The sequence below is a fragment of the Peromyscus maniculatus genome, chromosome 8, assembly GCF_049852395.1.
Source record: "Peromyscus maniculatus bairdii isolate BWxNUB_F1_BW_parent chromosome 8, HU_Pman_BW_mat_3.1, whole genome shotgun sequence".
In the NCBI taxonomy this organism is placed as follows: Eukaryota; Metazoa; Chordata; class Mammalia; order Rodentia; family Cricetidae; genus Peromyscus; species Peromyscus maniculatus.
The window spans coordinates 29,017,669-29,032,704 of record NC_134859.1 but is presented as its reverse complement, the minus strand read 5'-3'; the positions used below and the strand labels follow the sequence as shown (position 1 = coordinate 29,032,704).

Below are 15,036 nucleotides of genomic sequence, written 5' to 3'. Positions count from 1 at the left end.
TAAAGTAAAAATGAAATAAATACTTTTTATTATGTTTCATAAGGGATGAAAAACGCTGGCAGCCATGTCTATGGCTGTCTATCCATGCAAACGTATGGAGATGGATGACTCCTTTCCCCCTCACTACCAACCAGATCGGGAACCTGGGAAGACGGCTAGAAAAGGACTGTACAGTCAATCCTGCACTATGCATGCTTCATAAAAGATGAATATAAATGCATTAGTTAGACACGGTGAGCTAAATTAGAAGGTCAGGCAGGGCTGGGAGGGCTGAAAAATCACACAACCAATGAGTGTAATTACTCTTTCTTAAGTCTATTAAGTGGTGTTGTTCTATCAAGGCTCTGGGGTATAGGCCACGAAGAACAAGATAAAGTAATGTGTATTTATGACTCCCACTGGATCAATTTGCCAGATATTTTCAGCTCCATAAAGCAAAATACACAAATGTGGCCTTTGTTGCTTTTCCCAAACTGCTTGATTTTTCTCTAAAAGGGAGTCTAGATCTCATAATCAAACTGTATTTGCTTGGTAGAGATTTCCAAACCAGCCCCTTTCGATAGAGGAAAGAGGAAAAGCTACCGAGAATCTGAGGGGCCTGGGCAGAAGATACTGCTGAGGAAGAGGAGGCAGAAAGTAATTGCCTTCAGGCAGAAGTATTTGAGTGACCAAATCGGAAGAACAGTGGAAATTTAGCATAGTAGACACAGGGAGGGTTTTGAACTCACGGACCTGAGTTCAAGTTTGAGCTTTCCCACTTTCTAGCTCTGATATCATAAGCAAGTCAGCAGACAGACCTCCCTGTGGGGGGACTCAGCCTAAACTCCTCCTTGTCTGTGGAATGTGAGAAGTGTGTCATGCAGAGATTAGTGTCTCCACTTAATGGAGTCTCCGCAGCTACCTGGAACTTCTCTTCGTATGCTTCGCCTCCTTAGTTCCTAGGAGCGCTGAGAAACAGCTGCTTCACAGAGGAGGAACCCGAGGCTTCAGACACGAAGTCCCTGTGTGCACCAAGACCTTGGTCTGCTTTCCAAACTCCTTGTGTGCCTGGCTTGCGCACTGGCCCGCTTGGCCGCTCCGCTCTGCAGCAGACGCCGTCAAGCAGCGCTAGACATGCAATAGGCGTGAAACAAACGCAATCCTGGCTTCCCAAAATTTTGCAGCCAGCGTGTGGAATGCCGGCTAGGCTCAAGGCCTGCTTGCAGGGTCTGTGGGCGGAAGTTCACAGGCTGCTTATGAAGACAAGCAGCAATCTACAAAGGAATGGAGACACTGCCTTTGGCCTTCAAAGCTGAGAGCGCTCCTTGCTTAAAGTTTCTCCCTGGAACCACCAAAGCAATTAGCATCTCAGCTTCTGATTGGCCACAGTCCTCATCCCTCTCACTTCTCCTTGGTAAGATGTTAACCTGGACCCCAAAGTCACCTTTCTCCTGCAGGATCCAGAGAAGAAAGTTCCTTCGTCAGTGAGACAGGATGGAATGCTATGTTTTAAAGACTTTAGCCTGCTAGTCTCTGTGCATATGACAGAAATGAAACTCCTAAACATGGCGGGTTAGCGTAATTATAGCGTCTCTCAGAGATGAAATAATTTACGAAGAGTCTGCTTGCTCCTCTTTCCCTGTTTGGTAAATGGGGATGGTAAAGAGAAAATGTCTGTTTTTCCAACTTCTTTCACAAGAGGGGAGACCCAGTAAAACAAAGCAAGTCCAAGTTCTTTGAAAAAGTGCAAGCCTGTATACAAAGGCATATTATTATGGAAAGCTGTCCGCATGGTCTTTGGAGCAAGTTTCATTTGACAGAATATGTGGGTGGTTGTATGAATCTAGCTTTGTCTATTCACAAACACATGGGTTTAATAAAGCGGAGTTTGTTTTTTAAGGTGTGTGGTCCACAGTTCACCGAAACACTCATGTTTGACAAACACTGACCGTGAGTCTGAGAAAGGCGGAGCCCCTTGCTACGGCCCTAACAATATAAATCTCTCGCAAGTCCACAGGAATACCTTGTGCTGGCTCCATCCGCCACTTCCTGACCCTGCCCTTGAACTCTTGCTCCACCTTAACATGCAGAGCCAAGAGGACAGCCACTCTGCTCTGAGTCACAGGGAGAGCTTCCTGGGGTGGGCTCCTCCGCCACAGTCTTTGCACAGTTGGAGTGGTTGGAAGCAAGCAGCAGCGTTTCCTTAACACACATATCCATTGTGTCCTTGGTTGCTCCTCCCAAATCCAGGAAGAAAGGACTGAGTGGTTTACCCAAAGGCCCCCAGGGACAAAGTGTCATGTGCCTGGGCTAAGTATCCAACATTTTTAAATCTAAGGTGCAATTGTAAAAATGTTCTTAAGTCTAAGTAAACAAAACTCACCCTATATTCTGATTTCTCTATCCTTATGAAAAAAAAATAGAAAAACAAAAATAAAAATACTGCCTGGCTTCTTTAGACCTCGACTATTTAACCAGACTTGGCTCCTATTTGGCTCCTTATATGATTCTATTGTCCCCATTTTGTAGATGAAGAAACTGAGGCACAGGGGATAAAAGCATATATTCAATTGTTCAGAGGGTGGGGCTTTTCTGCTCCTGCTTTTTCCAAATAATCGGGCAGGGTTACCTTCTGTCAGGTGCTAAATAAGTGGCCAGAGTAACAACCTGGAAAGCAGAAAATGTCACTACTCCCATTTGACAGATAGGGAAACTGAGCCAAGGAAAGGGAAGGAAGGCTTTTGACACAGGTCACCTGGCTATCAAGTGACAGTTCTATTTGGCCAGGTCTGAACTTCCAGGAGACCCCAGAGATGAAATGCTGGCCTAAAATCTAGAGAAGAGTAAAGTCACTGACTTAATGGGAATGGCAGAAAAATTTGTCATTGTACCTGGGTCTGGGTTCTACCACACTAATGTTCTTTATGTGGGCACAAGTCATGTCTGCCATTGTTTATAAGTTACCAGTGGGCACACATCATGTCTACCATTGTTTATAAGTTACCAGTGGGTACACGTGTCTACTATTGTTTATAAGTTACCAGTGGGCACACATCATGTCTACCATTGTTTATAAGTTACCAGTGGGTACACGTGTCTACTATTGTTTATAAGTTACCAGTGGGCACACATCATGTCTACCATTGTTTATAAGTTACCAGTGGGTACACGTGTCTACTGTTGTTTATAAGTTACCAGTGGGCACACATCATGTCTGTCATTGTTTATAAGTTACCAGTGGGTACACGTGTCTACCATTGTTTATAAGTTACCAGTGGGCACACATCATGTCTATCATTGTTTATAAGTTACCAATGGGCACACATCATATCTATCATTGTTTGTAAGTTATCACTGGACACATATCATGTCTATCATTGTTTGTAAGTTACCAGTGGGCACACATCATGCCTATCATTGTTTATAACTTATCAGAGTGTTGCACAGGAAATGAGCAAAAGCTATATTCCTGCTGGACAGAGGGACCTAAAATTCAGCCTTTCCACAGAACACCTATGCCCTGAAAGACACAGCTGCCCATTGTTACAATAGACTATTTTACAGTTCACCAAGAATAAAACAGGATGGAGGGAACAAGGTAGGCCCTTTTAAAGACAGAGATGTAAACACAATGACACATCATATTATTCCTTCCCCAGATAAAGTGCTTTTCAGAACTGTCTATCAGTACGAACAGCACTTCAACAGAAGTAGGGCTGTTCTGAGAAACTGGAAGCCGTGTTCTTCCCCTGAGGTCAAAGTAGAAGACAGACATACCTGTCACAAACCATCTCTCTTCAGCATTGGTGGGTACCACACCCACTCACCCTTTTTCCCATATCCATGCATAGGCCTGGGAGACAACAGCATGACAGATGGGACTTTCTCTGACAGGAGGATCTGCCTACAAGTGCAGCCCCGTACAGGGGGAATTTGACCATGTACCTGTCCCTTGAAGAGGTCCTTGGCTAAGAAGGATGATGCCTTTGTTTTTTTAAATCCTTTCATGGGATATACAGATCTAGACACCACACATCTGTAGACTGTAGTGAGGAGGGGACCTCTCATCCAGTCACTTAAGGTGATGGTATTAAACCATGCCATAAATAAAACAGGGTTTTGCTGTCAATTAACCATGACAGATAGCTTGACTCTGTGCTCCGAACCTCTTTAATTGTTGTCTCTACTGAGGCCACACAGAACCTTGCTGGAAATTTTACTTGGTGAACTTCCTATTTTCAGACATGATCAATGATATCTGATTCTCCATCCCATGCAAACACCTGGTCTCTCACAGGAGGCAAACAGTAGTCACACCAAGGGTCAGTCTCCAATTTCTGCATTGACAGCAACATATTATTGTTATCTTGATTTTTTTTTCATTTTATTTCTCACACCTTTCAAATAAGAAAGGTGCCTCATCAAAAAAGATGTCTTATTTGACCTATCTCAGTATCTAGGTCTATTTTCTTTCTAGCTCTTTCTACCAGATCTACCAAAACATTTCCCTTTGAACTCTTTCTGCCCTCACCAGAGGTAAGTACAGCTCTTTAAGAAGGTAAAAGTTGGTACTCCTTTTCTTCTTGAGAATCAATATGACATATTGAGTGATTAGCCCAAACTCTAGAGCCAGGCTGGGTAGATTTAAATCTCAGAAATGTACATACTGTGCAACTTAAGACAAATTGTCTGACTTCTCTCTGCTTCATTCTTTTCTTTCCTAAAATATGGGTGGGAACAGTACCAACATTAAAGGGTTATTAAAACTGCAAAGTGGCATGATATATACTGAAATAGGCACAGCATTGCCCAGTCCAAAGGGCTTGCTACTTTTATCATGGCACTCAATGCACCCACATGAGTTGGTTATATATGACCTTCTTTTTTTGTCTTGACCAAAAGTGTATTTTGCCATTCTCAAGTCTAATTTTCTAAAAAACATGTTCCAAAGAGGAGGGATTCTGACCTTTGGCAAGCGCTCCGGGTCACCAGGATGCCGGGGAATGACCTTCTGTAACCTCTGGAAACCATAGTCGATGGTGGGTTCATTGAGCGCTGTAAGGAAGAAGTCACAGGATTTGAACTTTTTAGGAAATTCAGCATTGTTTGCAGCACAGGTGGTATAGAAATAACTTTTAGCATTTAATTGATACACTGTAGTCCCCCATGCAGGTTGTCTCCATTGTGGGCATTTCCACCATCTATTGTATTTACTGTGGAAGGGACTGACTCTTGCAAGTGGGTCTCAGAACACAGTTCCTCAGGCCAAATCTTACATCCTTAACATGATCCTAAGTATAAAGTAAAGGGTAATTTTCTACAAGGGTATAGAATTCACCTCATTGCAGAAAGCTGAGTGAAAAGTCAAGGGCTTGTCTGAAGGTATCTGTACATTCTAAATAGCAGGGGACCACACAGGTATCTGTTAAGTCTCCTATAGAGACTCAGTAGATCCAATATCTCAGACTTTTCAGGCAGTGAAGATGGTTGTGGGCAGAGAGGAGTGAGAGGCATGTCTATTAAACCCTTGAAAGAATCTGCAAAAAGATAAGCGTTGAGCGTGCTCTTGATTCTAAACCTTCCCATCTTGAATGACAGACCCACTCAGAGCATTGACATTATTTGAAAAAAAAAAAAAAACAAAAAAGACCAACCTCTGTGGAATACTAGCTTACCCCAGCTGAGTCTCTAAAAATGATTAATAAAAGACTCAGAGAGCCAACTGCAATAACAACATTTGGAGACAATGGACCTCACTGTGTCCCACTGGACACACTCTCTTAAACTAGACCAAATAGAAACTAGAATCTATGCTATCATTTTCAGAATTCCTTCCTAGGATACAAACCATCTTGAGCCTATCTAGTCTGAGAAAGTAGGAAAGATAGTAAGACCCTCCTCTACAGGTAGTCCCAGGATCCTGAGCAGTAAGTAGGCAATAGGATTTTATTATTTTTTGTACAAATCCTTTTCTTTTCTTTTCTTTCTTAGTTTAACTAAAGTATTTCACTACATATTTTCTCCCTTACTGAATAAAAAGACAGTCTCTCTAGCCCTAACATTTTATCTATACATTAAAAAACAAGTTGCCACATGCTTTACTTAAAATGCATTTCCATTAACCTAAATTTTAAAAGTAAGATTCGTACTAACTTTAAAAAACTGTATTAAATTCAAATAGGTCTCAAGGCTAATGGAAGCAATTTGTATACCAACCCAAACTGACTGGCCCACTTTTCAAAATACAGGTATGATAATCTCTTGGTTTTAAAAGGACATTTAAATTGAAAGACTGTGAATTTAGAACATAATTATACCAATAGAACCCTTTAACTTGTCAACTTGTAAATCTAAAAGGCTATCAATCATTGCTAAAGAGGAAATAAACCTTAAAATTCCTTGATTGACAGTGCTTACTTTTTATGTAAGAAAAAAAGGGGGGTTGGGCTGAATAAAGTGGCCAGAAATCCATTTACAAAAGTACATTGTTTTACATAGGTTAGTAAAAAGCCAGTAACTATTTCTCCCGAAGACACATAAATCAGAGGAGGTACTTTTACTTCACTTGGATGTTTTAAGTCAGAATGAACTTCAAGTAACTTTATTTAAAAGATTTTTTTCCCTTCCCAAACTACAGTGCCTATTGAGGTCATTAATAGAGCTGCATTTTCATGTTGGATAATGTGATCATTTTTGCACATATGAGATTTAGGCAACTCTTCCCTCCCCCACACCTCCACACAGCAAACTTCCAATCTATCTCTTGTGGAAATTAGTGAAAATTACACCCAGGTATAGTGAGTCTCTCTGTTCTAGTAATATGAGTTAAGGCACAACATTGATTATTCCTTCTATTTTATGAATTCTTTCTAAGCCCTTGAGAAGAATTCTTTCTTCAGATTGACTTGCAGAGAAAACGCCATGGAGCTCTTTATGCATAGTAAGTGTTACCCATAGAGTCCATGGTATTTAATCAATAAATGCATCAGAGAGACAGGCATGAATACTGGGAGTTGTTATATATCATATCTACCCCCACCCATGAGACTAATTGCCAGCAAAATGTTTAACTACAAAAAGTAGCTTTAGACAATTAAGAGTATCACATCAGTCCCTGAAAACAGAATTTGGCATCCTACAAGTTTCACCTTTCCAGTCTAAGCCACCAATAACACGAGAGGTGTGAATCAACCCATTTCATTATTTGTGTAATGAGTTCCCAGTGTGTCTAAAAATCTATGCTGCCCACTGAAAAGCTTTTCTGCTGGGGTGGGAAGAATGTGATCTTTAGGCTACAAGGCCAACTCACTGCAGAATGACTGACACTTAATAACAGCAATTAAAAGAATCAATTCAAATATGATATGGAACTGACAGCAAGAGAGCTGAGAAGAAGTCATTCTGTTGCCATGAAGACTAATTGAATTAGACATATTAAACTCATTACTCAGACAAAAATAAGCATCTATGCTATGGACATACATCATGACAGAGGAGATATTTCAAATAGGAGCCACGGTGAAGGCCTCTTATTTATTTCTAGTACCTTTAGGATTTGCTCCTTGCTAGCATTTTCAAGTATGTTGACCTACACTCAGTATTTCAGTATTGAATATTACAATGGAATGGTCCAACACTATAGACACTGTTAATATTAAGGCTGTGCAAGGCAAAGCTTGCTATCCCAAACTCAAGGGAGCCTGTTGACTTCTCTGAGTAGGGAAAAAAATCAATGTGTGAGAGGGATCATCTAATAAGGATTGGTGGTTTTGCTAGTTCTTAAAACATACACAACTCTTCCCACAGAAAAGAGATTAAATATCTGGGAAGAGAAAATGGAACTAAGTTCAATAGAGAGAAGCAGAAAAGTGGCAGAGTAGTATATAGAACTGAATAGGATCCCAGTCTCAGAATCAATGCAATATGACAAACACTAATTTACTGACATTTCTAGTGTTAGCTTATAAAGACAATAGGGCTATGTGTGTAATATGGTGACTTTTCAAGATTCATGTTTTGTATATGTGAGTGCCTGCATGTAGGTATGTGTGTTTAGTGCCCAAGGAGTCCAGAAGAGGGCATTGGATCTCCTGGTACTTTTTAGTTATAGGTGTTTGTGAGGCACCATGTGGGTGCTGGGAACCAAATCTGGCTCCTCTGTAAGAGCATCAAGTGCTCTTTGCCACTGAGCAATGTCTCCAACCACTAATGTGATTTTTTAATGAATGAATAAATGAGAGAATGAATCAGTCAATCTATCTACCTACCTACCTACCTATGTGCATAATAAACAACAGTGTCTGTACATAGACTGATTAATATTAGTTGTTTCTAAAACTTATGGTTCCTATGATGCTTTTCTTCCCCTTCTTTGTGACTGGCACATTTTCTGTTTTCAATCCCCCCACCCCCCACGCAATAAGCATATATTACTTTTATAATCAGAAAAAAAAGTTAAAAGCAAGAGATTGTTGCCGAGATGGAATCTGACCTGCTTGTATAAAGTAATGACATAAGAAACTGTGCCTTAAAAGGGGTCTGTGTACCCTTTAATAACCTTGCATAGGTTATTACAAACCATAAGAAAAATAAGTAGTGTACTTTTGCCCAGTTGTATAAATATGTGACTATACATAAACTCTCAGAAAATCAACAGAGAGGGTAATGGGGGAGAATCATAAAGAAGGTATATTTATTTCATCAGCAGGGGTAGTGGTACCTTAGGGACATGCATCTACCCTGCAAAAATGTAATATAAAGTTAATTCTTCAACAAAGTGACCTCATTGTACTCAAGCGCAGGGCTCAGGGGCAGCAGCAGCAGAAATAGGACTAATCAATTTTTCCCCCTCAAACTTGGGACAATTCCGAGAATCTGGTAGCGGAAGAAAAAAACAAAGCAGCTTAATTGAGCGTAATTAACCACATAAAGAGGCGGGGAGCAGCGTAAGTTGAAAGAAGGGAAACGGATAAGGCTGTGAACGGCAGGAGGCTTGGGCTGACAAAAGCCACTCTTTGGGCTCTGCTTCCAAGCTAAGCACCTCATCCTCACTCTGAAAAGGATTCCAGATGCTTTCACCCCCAAATCAGGTAAGGGTGATAACAAAGAAGGCTCACAGGCTTAGGGGAAAAGTCCTTTGTCCCCAAAAGAAATGGCTCGATCTTAAACCCTCTGAATAAAATGGGACCAGTGTATGCATTTTTTCTTTTTCCTTTTTTTCTTTTTTAGACAGGGTTTCTCTGCATAGCTTTGGTTGTCCTGGAACTAGCTCAGTAGACCAGGCTGGCCTTGAACTCAGAAATTTTCTGGCTTCTGCTTTCCGAGTGCTAGGACTAAAGGTGTGTGCCACCACTGCCTGGCTTAGTGTATGCACTTTTTAAAATGCTAAAAGATAGAGGTTTCGGTCATCATTTATTTGTAGTGATGATCACACCCATATTTAGGATTAGTTGTTTTGTGTCACACCAGCTTAAGCTTTTAAAAATAAACTTCGTACACAAAGGGTTAAAAGGACAGATGAAAACTCTTTGACTGTAGAGTGAGCCAGGCTTGATCTTTCTTAGTTAAGCGTTGTCCCCTCTTATTCCAAAGTCCACTGCCGTGTCTGCCTCATAGTAACCACTTTGAACAACTTCTCATGAACGGTAACATAGAGGGGACCAGCCAGTGGAGAACCATTATTGAATTGAGGCATCTTCCACTGACCCCTTCTAACTTATTTTTGAGGAGTCATGCATTTCTGGGCTACAGGTATCATTGTGGAGCTGTGTGCAGCATGTTAAGGAAAGTCCGTAACTTTCTTACAAACACTACAAAGCAAGATCAAGTGCTCTAATGAGGCTGCCCAGGTTACAGGGCTATTGCGATGCCCAGGTGTCAAGGGATCCTTGCATCCACAGCTGTGATATAGCACTGGGAATGGACACTGGAAGGAAAGTACACTCTATAGCCAAGGTTCTCATGTCATCTGCAGCAAAGCTATTTCTTTTGAAAAAAAAAAAAGTTAATTAAACAGTTAAAAATATCAAGCCATTTCATCTGGCTGTGTCGGGGCGGCCGCTTACAAATAGCTTTAGATTTCTTCCCGGACTCATCAGCTCAAACTCCTCTAAAGGGAGCTGGTAACTTTCCGTTCCCAACTTCTTTATGAGGCCTTTCTCCTAGTGGGCATCACCACAGGTACCGCCCCAACAGCAAAGCTCCCATTATACAAACCTATTGCTGCAGTGTCCAGAGGCTTCTGCAGCATGAAACGCCATAGGCAGAGAAAATGTAGGCATCACAACTAGATTTTATACAATAATTCTAATCAGAAAATGAGCAAATTTCGATGAAAACATCTAGTAATGAGTCAAATGCATTTGGGTATTTGCAGTCTTTATTATTTTATTTTATTTTTTAAGGAAATCCACTTCACAAATAAATTATGTCAAGAATTCTCTTCTAGAATATTCACAGGTTAAAGTTTTAAAGGTTATTGATTTTTCTCTTTACTCTTTTTGGGTTCCTTTTTAAAGAAATGACTCTTTCTCTGTCATCTTTTAGCCTCTGGAGCATTAGTCCCTGGAGACAGTGGAGCTGGAACTGGAGAACTGTGTCCCCAAACACACAGAGAAGGTGCTGGGTGCCACTCAGACCAAAGCTCACAGAGTGAGTGGCTTTTATAGCTCAGCAGCTCACAAAGGTGCTTTAATATATTTCTGGGGTTTTAATTTCCTTTTTTTAATGGCTGTGTGACATGATGTCATCTTGACTGGAAATAAAGAGACATGCAGATATGAGAAAGGTAATATTTATATTCTATTGCCATTTAATGTCCAAACAAATATGTAGACTCCACGCCAAGTAATAAATAAAAGCTCATAGCAGAGGCAATGATAAAACTAGCACCCAGGTTTTCCAGCTTCCCTAGTGACTACTCCATATTTGAACTAAAGGAGTAAAACAGCCGAGCATTTCCCTTCCAGGCAGATCCATTCTGGCAGGAGAGTTATTACCTATATGTTAGGCAGAGCCTTTTTGTTCCATAATAGCCCTATTTTTCCCTCAGTCACTAAATTAACAACCAGAGGTAAACAATAAAACAGCAAGTTATCTTCACAAAACTATCTTTAAGAGTGACTCTAAAATATACTAATGGAAAAAAAAATCAACCAGAAACCCCAAACAAGAACCACAAACAGTGTAAATGAGGAAACTGGTTGCATTTCCAGCTATCTGAGTGTTTCATTGCCTGCCTAGATGTTGGGGGAATAGGTACCATGCCAGGTCAGTTCATCCATGGACCAGATACACCCCCTGAGATGCCTGAAAGCAAACCTCATGCAAATTAGCCCCTCTTTTTAGTAAGAAAGGCTTTTTCACAGCCTGATAGCCCTGCCCTGGCATCCAGAAAGGCTCAGAGGAGCTTCCAAAGCCAGCTCACTGGACCATGGAAGGCTTCGATTTCAACCAGAAAGGTGTCAAGATGGAATCAATACAGGAAGAATTAATCAATGGGGTGGAGGGGGAGCGGAAGTGTGCAAAGGAAATCCCCCAAACTACCTTTGAACATACTCTGATTTATTTGTAGTATTTGAACCTCTTTAGTAATAACAACTTGGAGATGTAAAAATCAAGCAACAGAATTGAGTAATCAGAGGTGTGGGGTGACTGGTGTGGGCCAGCCATTTTTATATGGAGTGGAGCCAAGAGGACCGTCACGTGATGCAAACACAGAGGAAACAGAGACAGAAACCCAAGAAACTGGGAGAGCTGGAGATGACAAACCCCTAAGAGCCAGAGATGCAAAGCACTTGTGTGTGTCTGGAAATTAATAACTCTCCAGAAAACAGAAGCATCAGGAGGAAGAAGAAAGGAGGGTAGGGGACTCGCTTTGGTTTTTCCAGATGAAATAGCTTTACTGCATTTCTAAATCTAGAAGCAATACATTCTTATTCTAGAAAACTTCTTAAACCACACCGGGAGGGAGAGCTTCATGACAACTGCATCCAAAAGAAATGCTGTTCCTATCTTAGGGCTCTATATGTTTTCAGATACCATCTCAATGCTGTTTTGTATAAATACAGATTAAATGCATTTTTACACCAACCTCATTCTTTTTAATGGTTGTAGCATATAATATTATATGAATGCCCATGATTTGCATACCAAGTGTCCTATTAACAAGAATGTAGAGCACCCCCCCCAAGAATGTTCATTGACTTAAGAAAAGCTATAATGAACATTTGGAATAAATTCCTAGATAAAAGAATATGGGCCTCTCATATCCTTGTATGCACATATTTCCTGACGAACCTGCAATATATTTATACCAATTTATACTTCAGTGGGTGACTTCTAAAGGCATCTGCAAAAGTGGATGAATTTTTTAAGGTTTCCCATCCTAAACTCAATTTTTCTCTAAGCTACAAGGGCCCCCAAAGACTTTCCAGAGATGTTAATGACTACAAATGTCCTGTACGGAGGTTGTCATCTCAGATACAGCCTAAAGTCATATGAGAAGGCCCTTTCCCCAGGAGGATCAAAGTGCTTTCCATCAAATATGATCTCATGAACCACTATAATACCCCCTTGACATAAATGTTAAAAGTCAGTACCCTCGTTCAAATGTGGGAAACTGAGGCATTTAGTTGCATGTTAGTACAGGACACTTTGTTAGGTTTTGTTGTCGTGCAGAACTTTGCTTGGTATTCTGAAATGTCCAATGCTGATGAACCTACCTATAGCATATGGAAAAGTCTTACTTACTCCCCAGTCAACCTCCTTGCATTTCATCCCTCCCTTGGGTACCAGAAACCTTTATGCCCCAAATGCCAACTTCATCCAGATGAACAAGTTCTTTCTTAGTCTGATTTCTTTCCGTTTATTCCATCAGCAAACACCCTCATATCTTAAACTCACCAGGAAACCTGTTCTCTGCATTACCAAATACCCCACCTTCCATTCTGATGCTGTAATAAAACACCCCACAGCGAAAGTAGCATCAGGGAAGGAAGGGTTTATTCAGTCCACAGTTCCAGGTCACAGTCCATCACTGTGGGGAAATCAAGGCAGGCATTCAAAGCATCACATTCACAGTAGGAAACAGAGGGAGAGAAAAAAAATGGATTCCCTATTCACTTGCTTGCTGACTCTCAGCTAGCTTCCCTCACAGTTCTGGGCCCAGCCCAGGCCAACAGGGTAGGTCTGCCATCCCACCTCAATTAAGCAATCGAGACAATCTGCCATAAGTTAACCTGAACTAAACAATTCCTCTATTGAGACTGCCTTCCCAGGTAACTGTAGGTTGTATCAAGTTGACAATTAAACTGACGAACACACTGTTTTCCTTATAGATACAGCTTATAAAGACCTTCAAAAGCTGTTTAAGAAAAAGAGGGACACAATTAAGATATATATCTGTTATGGTATATTAGGCTGTTCTATTTCATACCACAACCACTTAGTAGTTTCTAGAAGGTCCTTGGTGAGAAGCATGTCCTTACATGCAGACATTCTTCTCTCCCTGGAGGGTCAGACTCCATCTAGACCAGGAAGCAGGTGGAACTGATGAGAATTAAAGGAAACTGCTATTCTCTACTTGTAACAAAGCTGAAGAGAGAAGTCGCCCTGCCATCTGTATGATGGGCTGTGATCTGCTTGGCCTTCGAGGGGCCTTAATTTCGATTTCCAAATTTGATTCAAGTATAAAATTAAAATTAATTCCCTCCAGCAAACTGAAGCTAAATTGTCATACTTTTATGGATCTATATCTCTCTATATTTTTTTACCTTTCAATCTTATCTTTTTATTTTGGATTAGAAAAAATCTGGATCATTTATGATTAAGTTTCAAAGACAGATTTGCTCCTTTAAGGGAAAAGAGAAGGCTGATTTTCACTGTGTAATGGATGGCGGTGTTTAAGGATTGAAGGCCAGCATACTCAGTCTTTCTTCCTTAAGGATAAATCCATAATTCTCTCCTGGCGGATCTTCTGATATATCAAGAGCAATATTACCTCTATAATTGTTCTTCAGATTTCTTCCCAGAGAGTTTTGACAATAACTGTTATCAAGAGTGTAAAATCACCCAGCCTGTCTGATAAACATGTTTTCTTCTGTCCCCACCCCAGCGAGTGCTGTGACACCGGACTTTTATCATCCTGCGTGTGTTCGGAATGCGCTTAGCTTAGGACGGCAATTGCCGGGAATAGGCAGGCGATAAACCGCATTGATTTAACACATCTTGTTTTCAATCATGCTTGGATTTTCTGAGCACGCGTTTTCCCTGTACTCAGGCTTGTAGCTTTTATCTGACGAGCTGATCCCTTTTCAAAGGAAAATGAAAAGGTCGCACAATAAGACACGGTTTACTGGAACTTGAACACGCACCAGGGAAAGTATTTTAGATAAATACTGTCAGACATAGTGGAGCTGAATTCCAACAGCACAATTGCTAAACAACAATACTTATTACTCTCCTAGAACAAGCTACCAGCAACGTGTGGCTCTCAGCGGGGGACAGCTCCAAGTCAGAGGCCAGACTTCAACTCCTTCCCAAGTAACCAAGCTCCGAGGTTGAGACAGAGTGCTTCTGTGCGAGGGTTGATATTACAATTTTCTGAGACAACTCACAAACCTGCCCCGCTGTGCATAGAGCCATTTCCTCAAAACCAGTAGCTGGATGGAGATGTTCCATCAGAGGCTGGCACACCATCAGGTGGGGACAAAAGCAATCCCAGGAAATATGAGGTCAAAGAGACTCCAAATAGCATGGCCACACCCCCGAGGAGGCAAGGGAAGGCTCATAACTGGGAGAAGAGAGACGCTAAGTGGTGCTTGGCAACATTTGAGTAAAATTAAAGACAACTGGTAACAGAGATGTCATAGAGAAGGCTACAGGGTCTGTTCAGAGGAGCCTAGAGGTTTCTACCCCACCTCATCATCCAACTTGAACGTCAGAGAGAGAGGAAGTAATCGAAGCAAGGCTGCTTCAGTGTCCGCTCAGTCTGGGTGATTGCTGTCCCCAAGAGTCATCATCCTGAAACAGCCCCAGAGCTTCCTCTGCCTGAACATT

General features: G+C 41.2%; 1 protein-coding gene across 9 annotated transcripts in view; it reads right to left on the bottom strand.

The window, feature by feature from the left end:
* Ebf1 (EBF transcription factor 1) overlaps positions 1-15,036 on the bottom strand; it is a 389,332-nt gene that overhangs the window by 28,142 nt on the left and 346,154 nt on the right. For all 9 annotated transcript variants that reach the window (XM_042283866.2, XM_042283865.2, XM_042283864.2 and 6 more), the window contains one exon: positions 4,946-5,034. In XM_042283866.2, the coding sequence (XP_042139800.1) occupies positions 4,946-5,034 (89 nt within the window). The remainder of the gene's footprint in view (positions 1-4,945; positions 5,035-15,036) is intronic.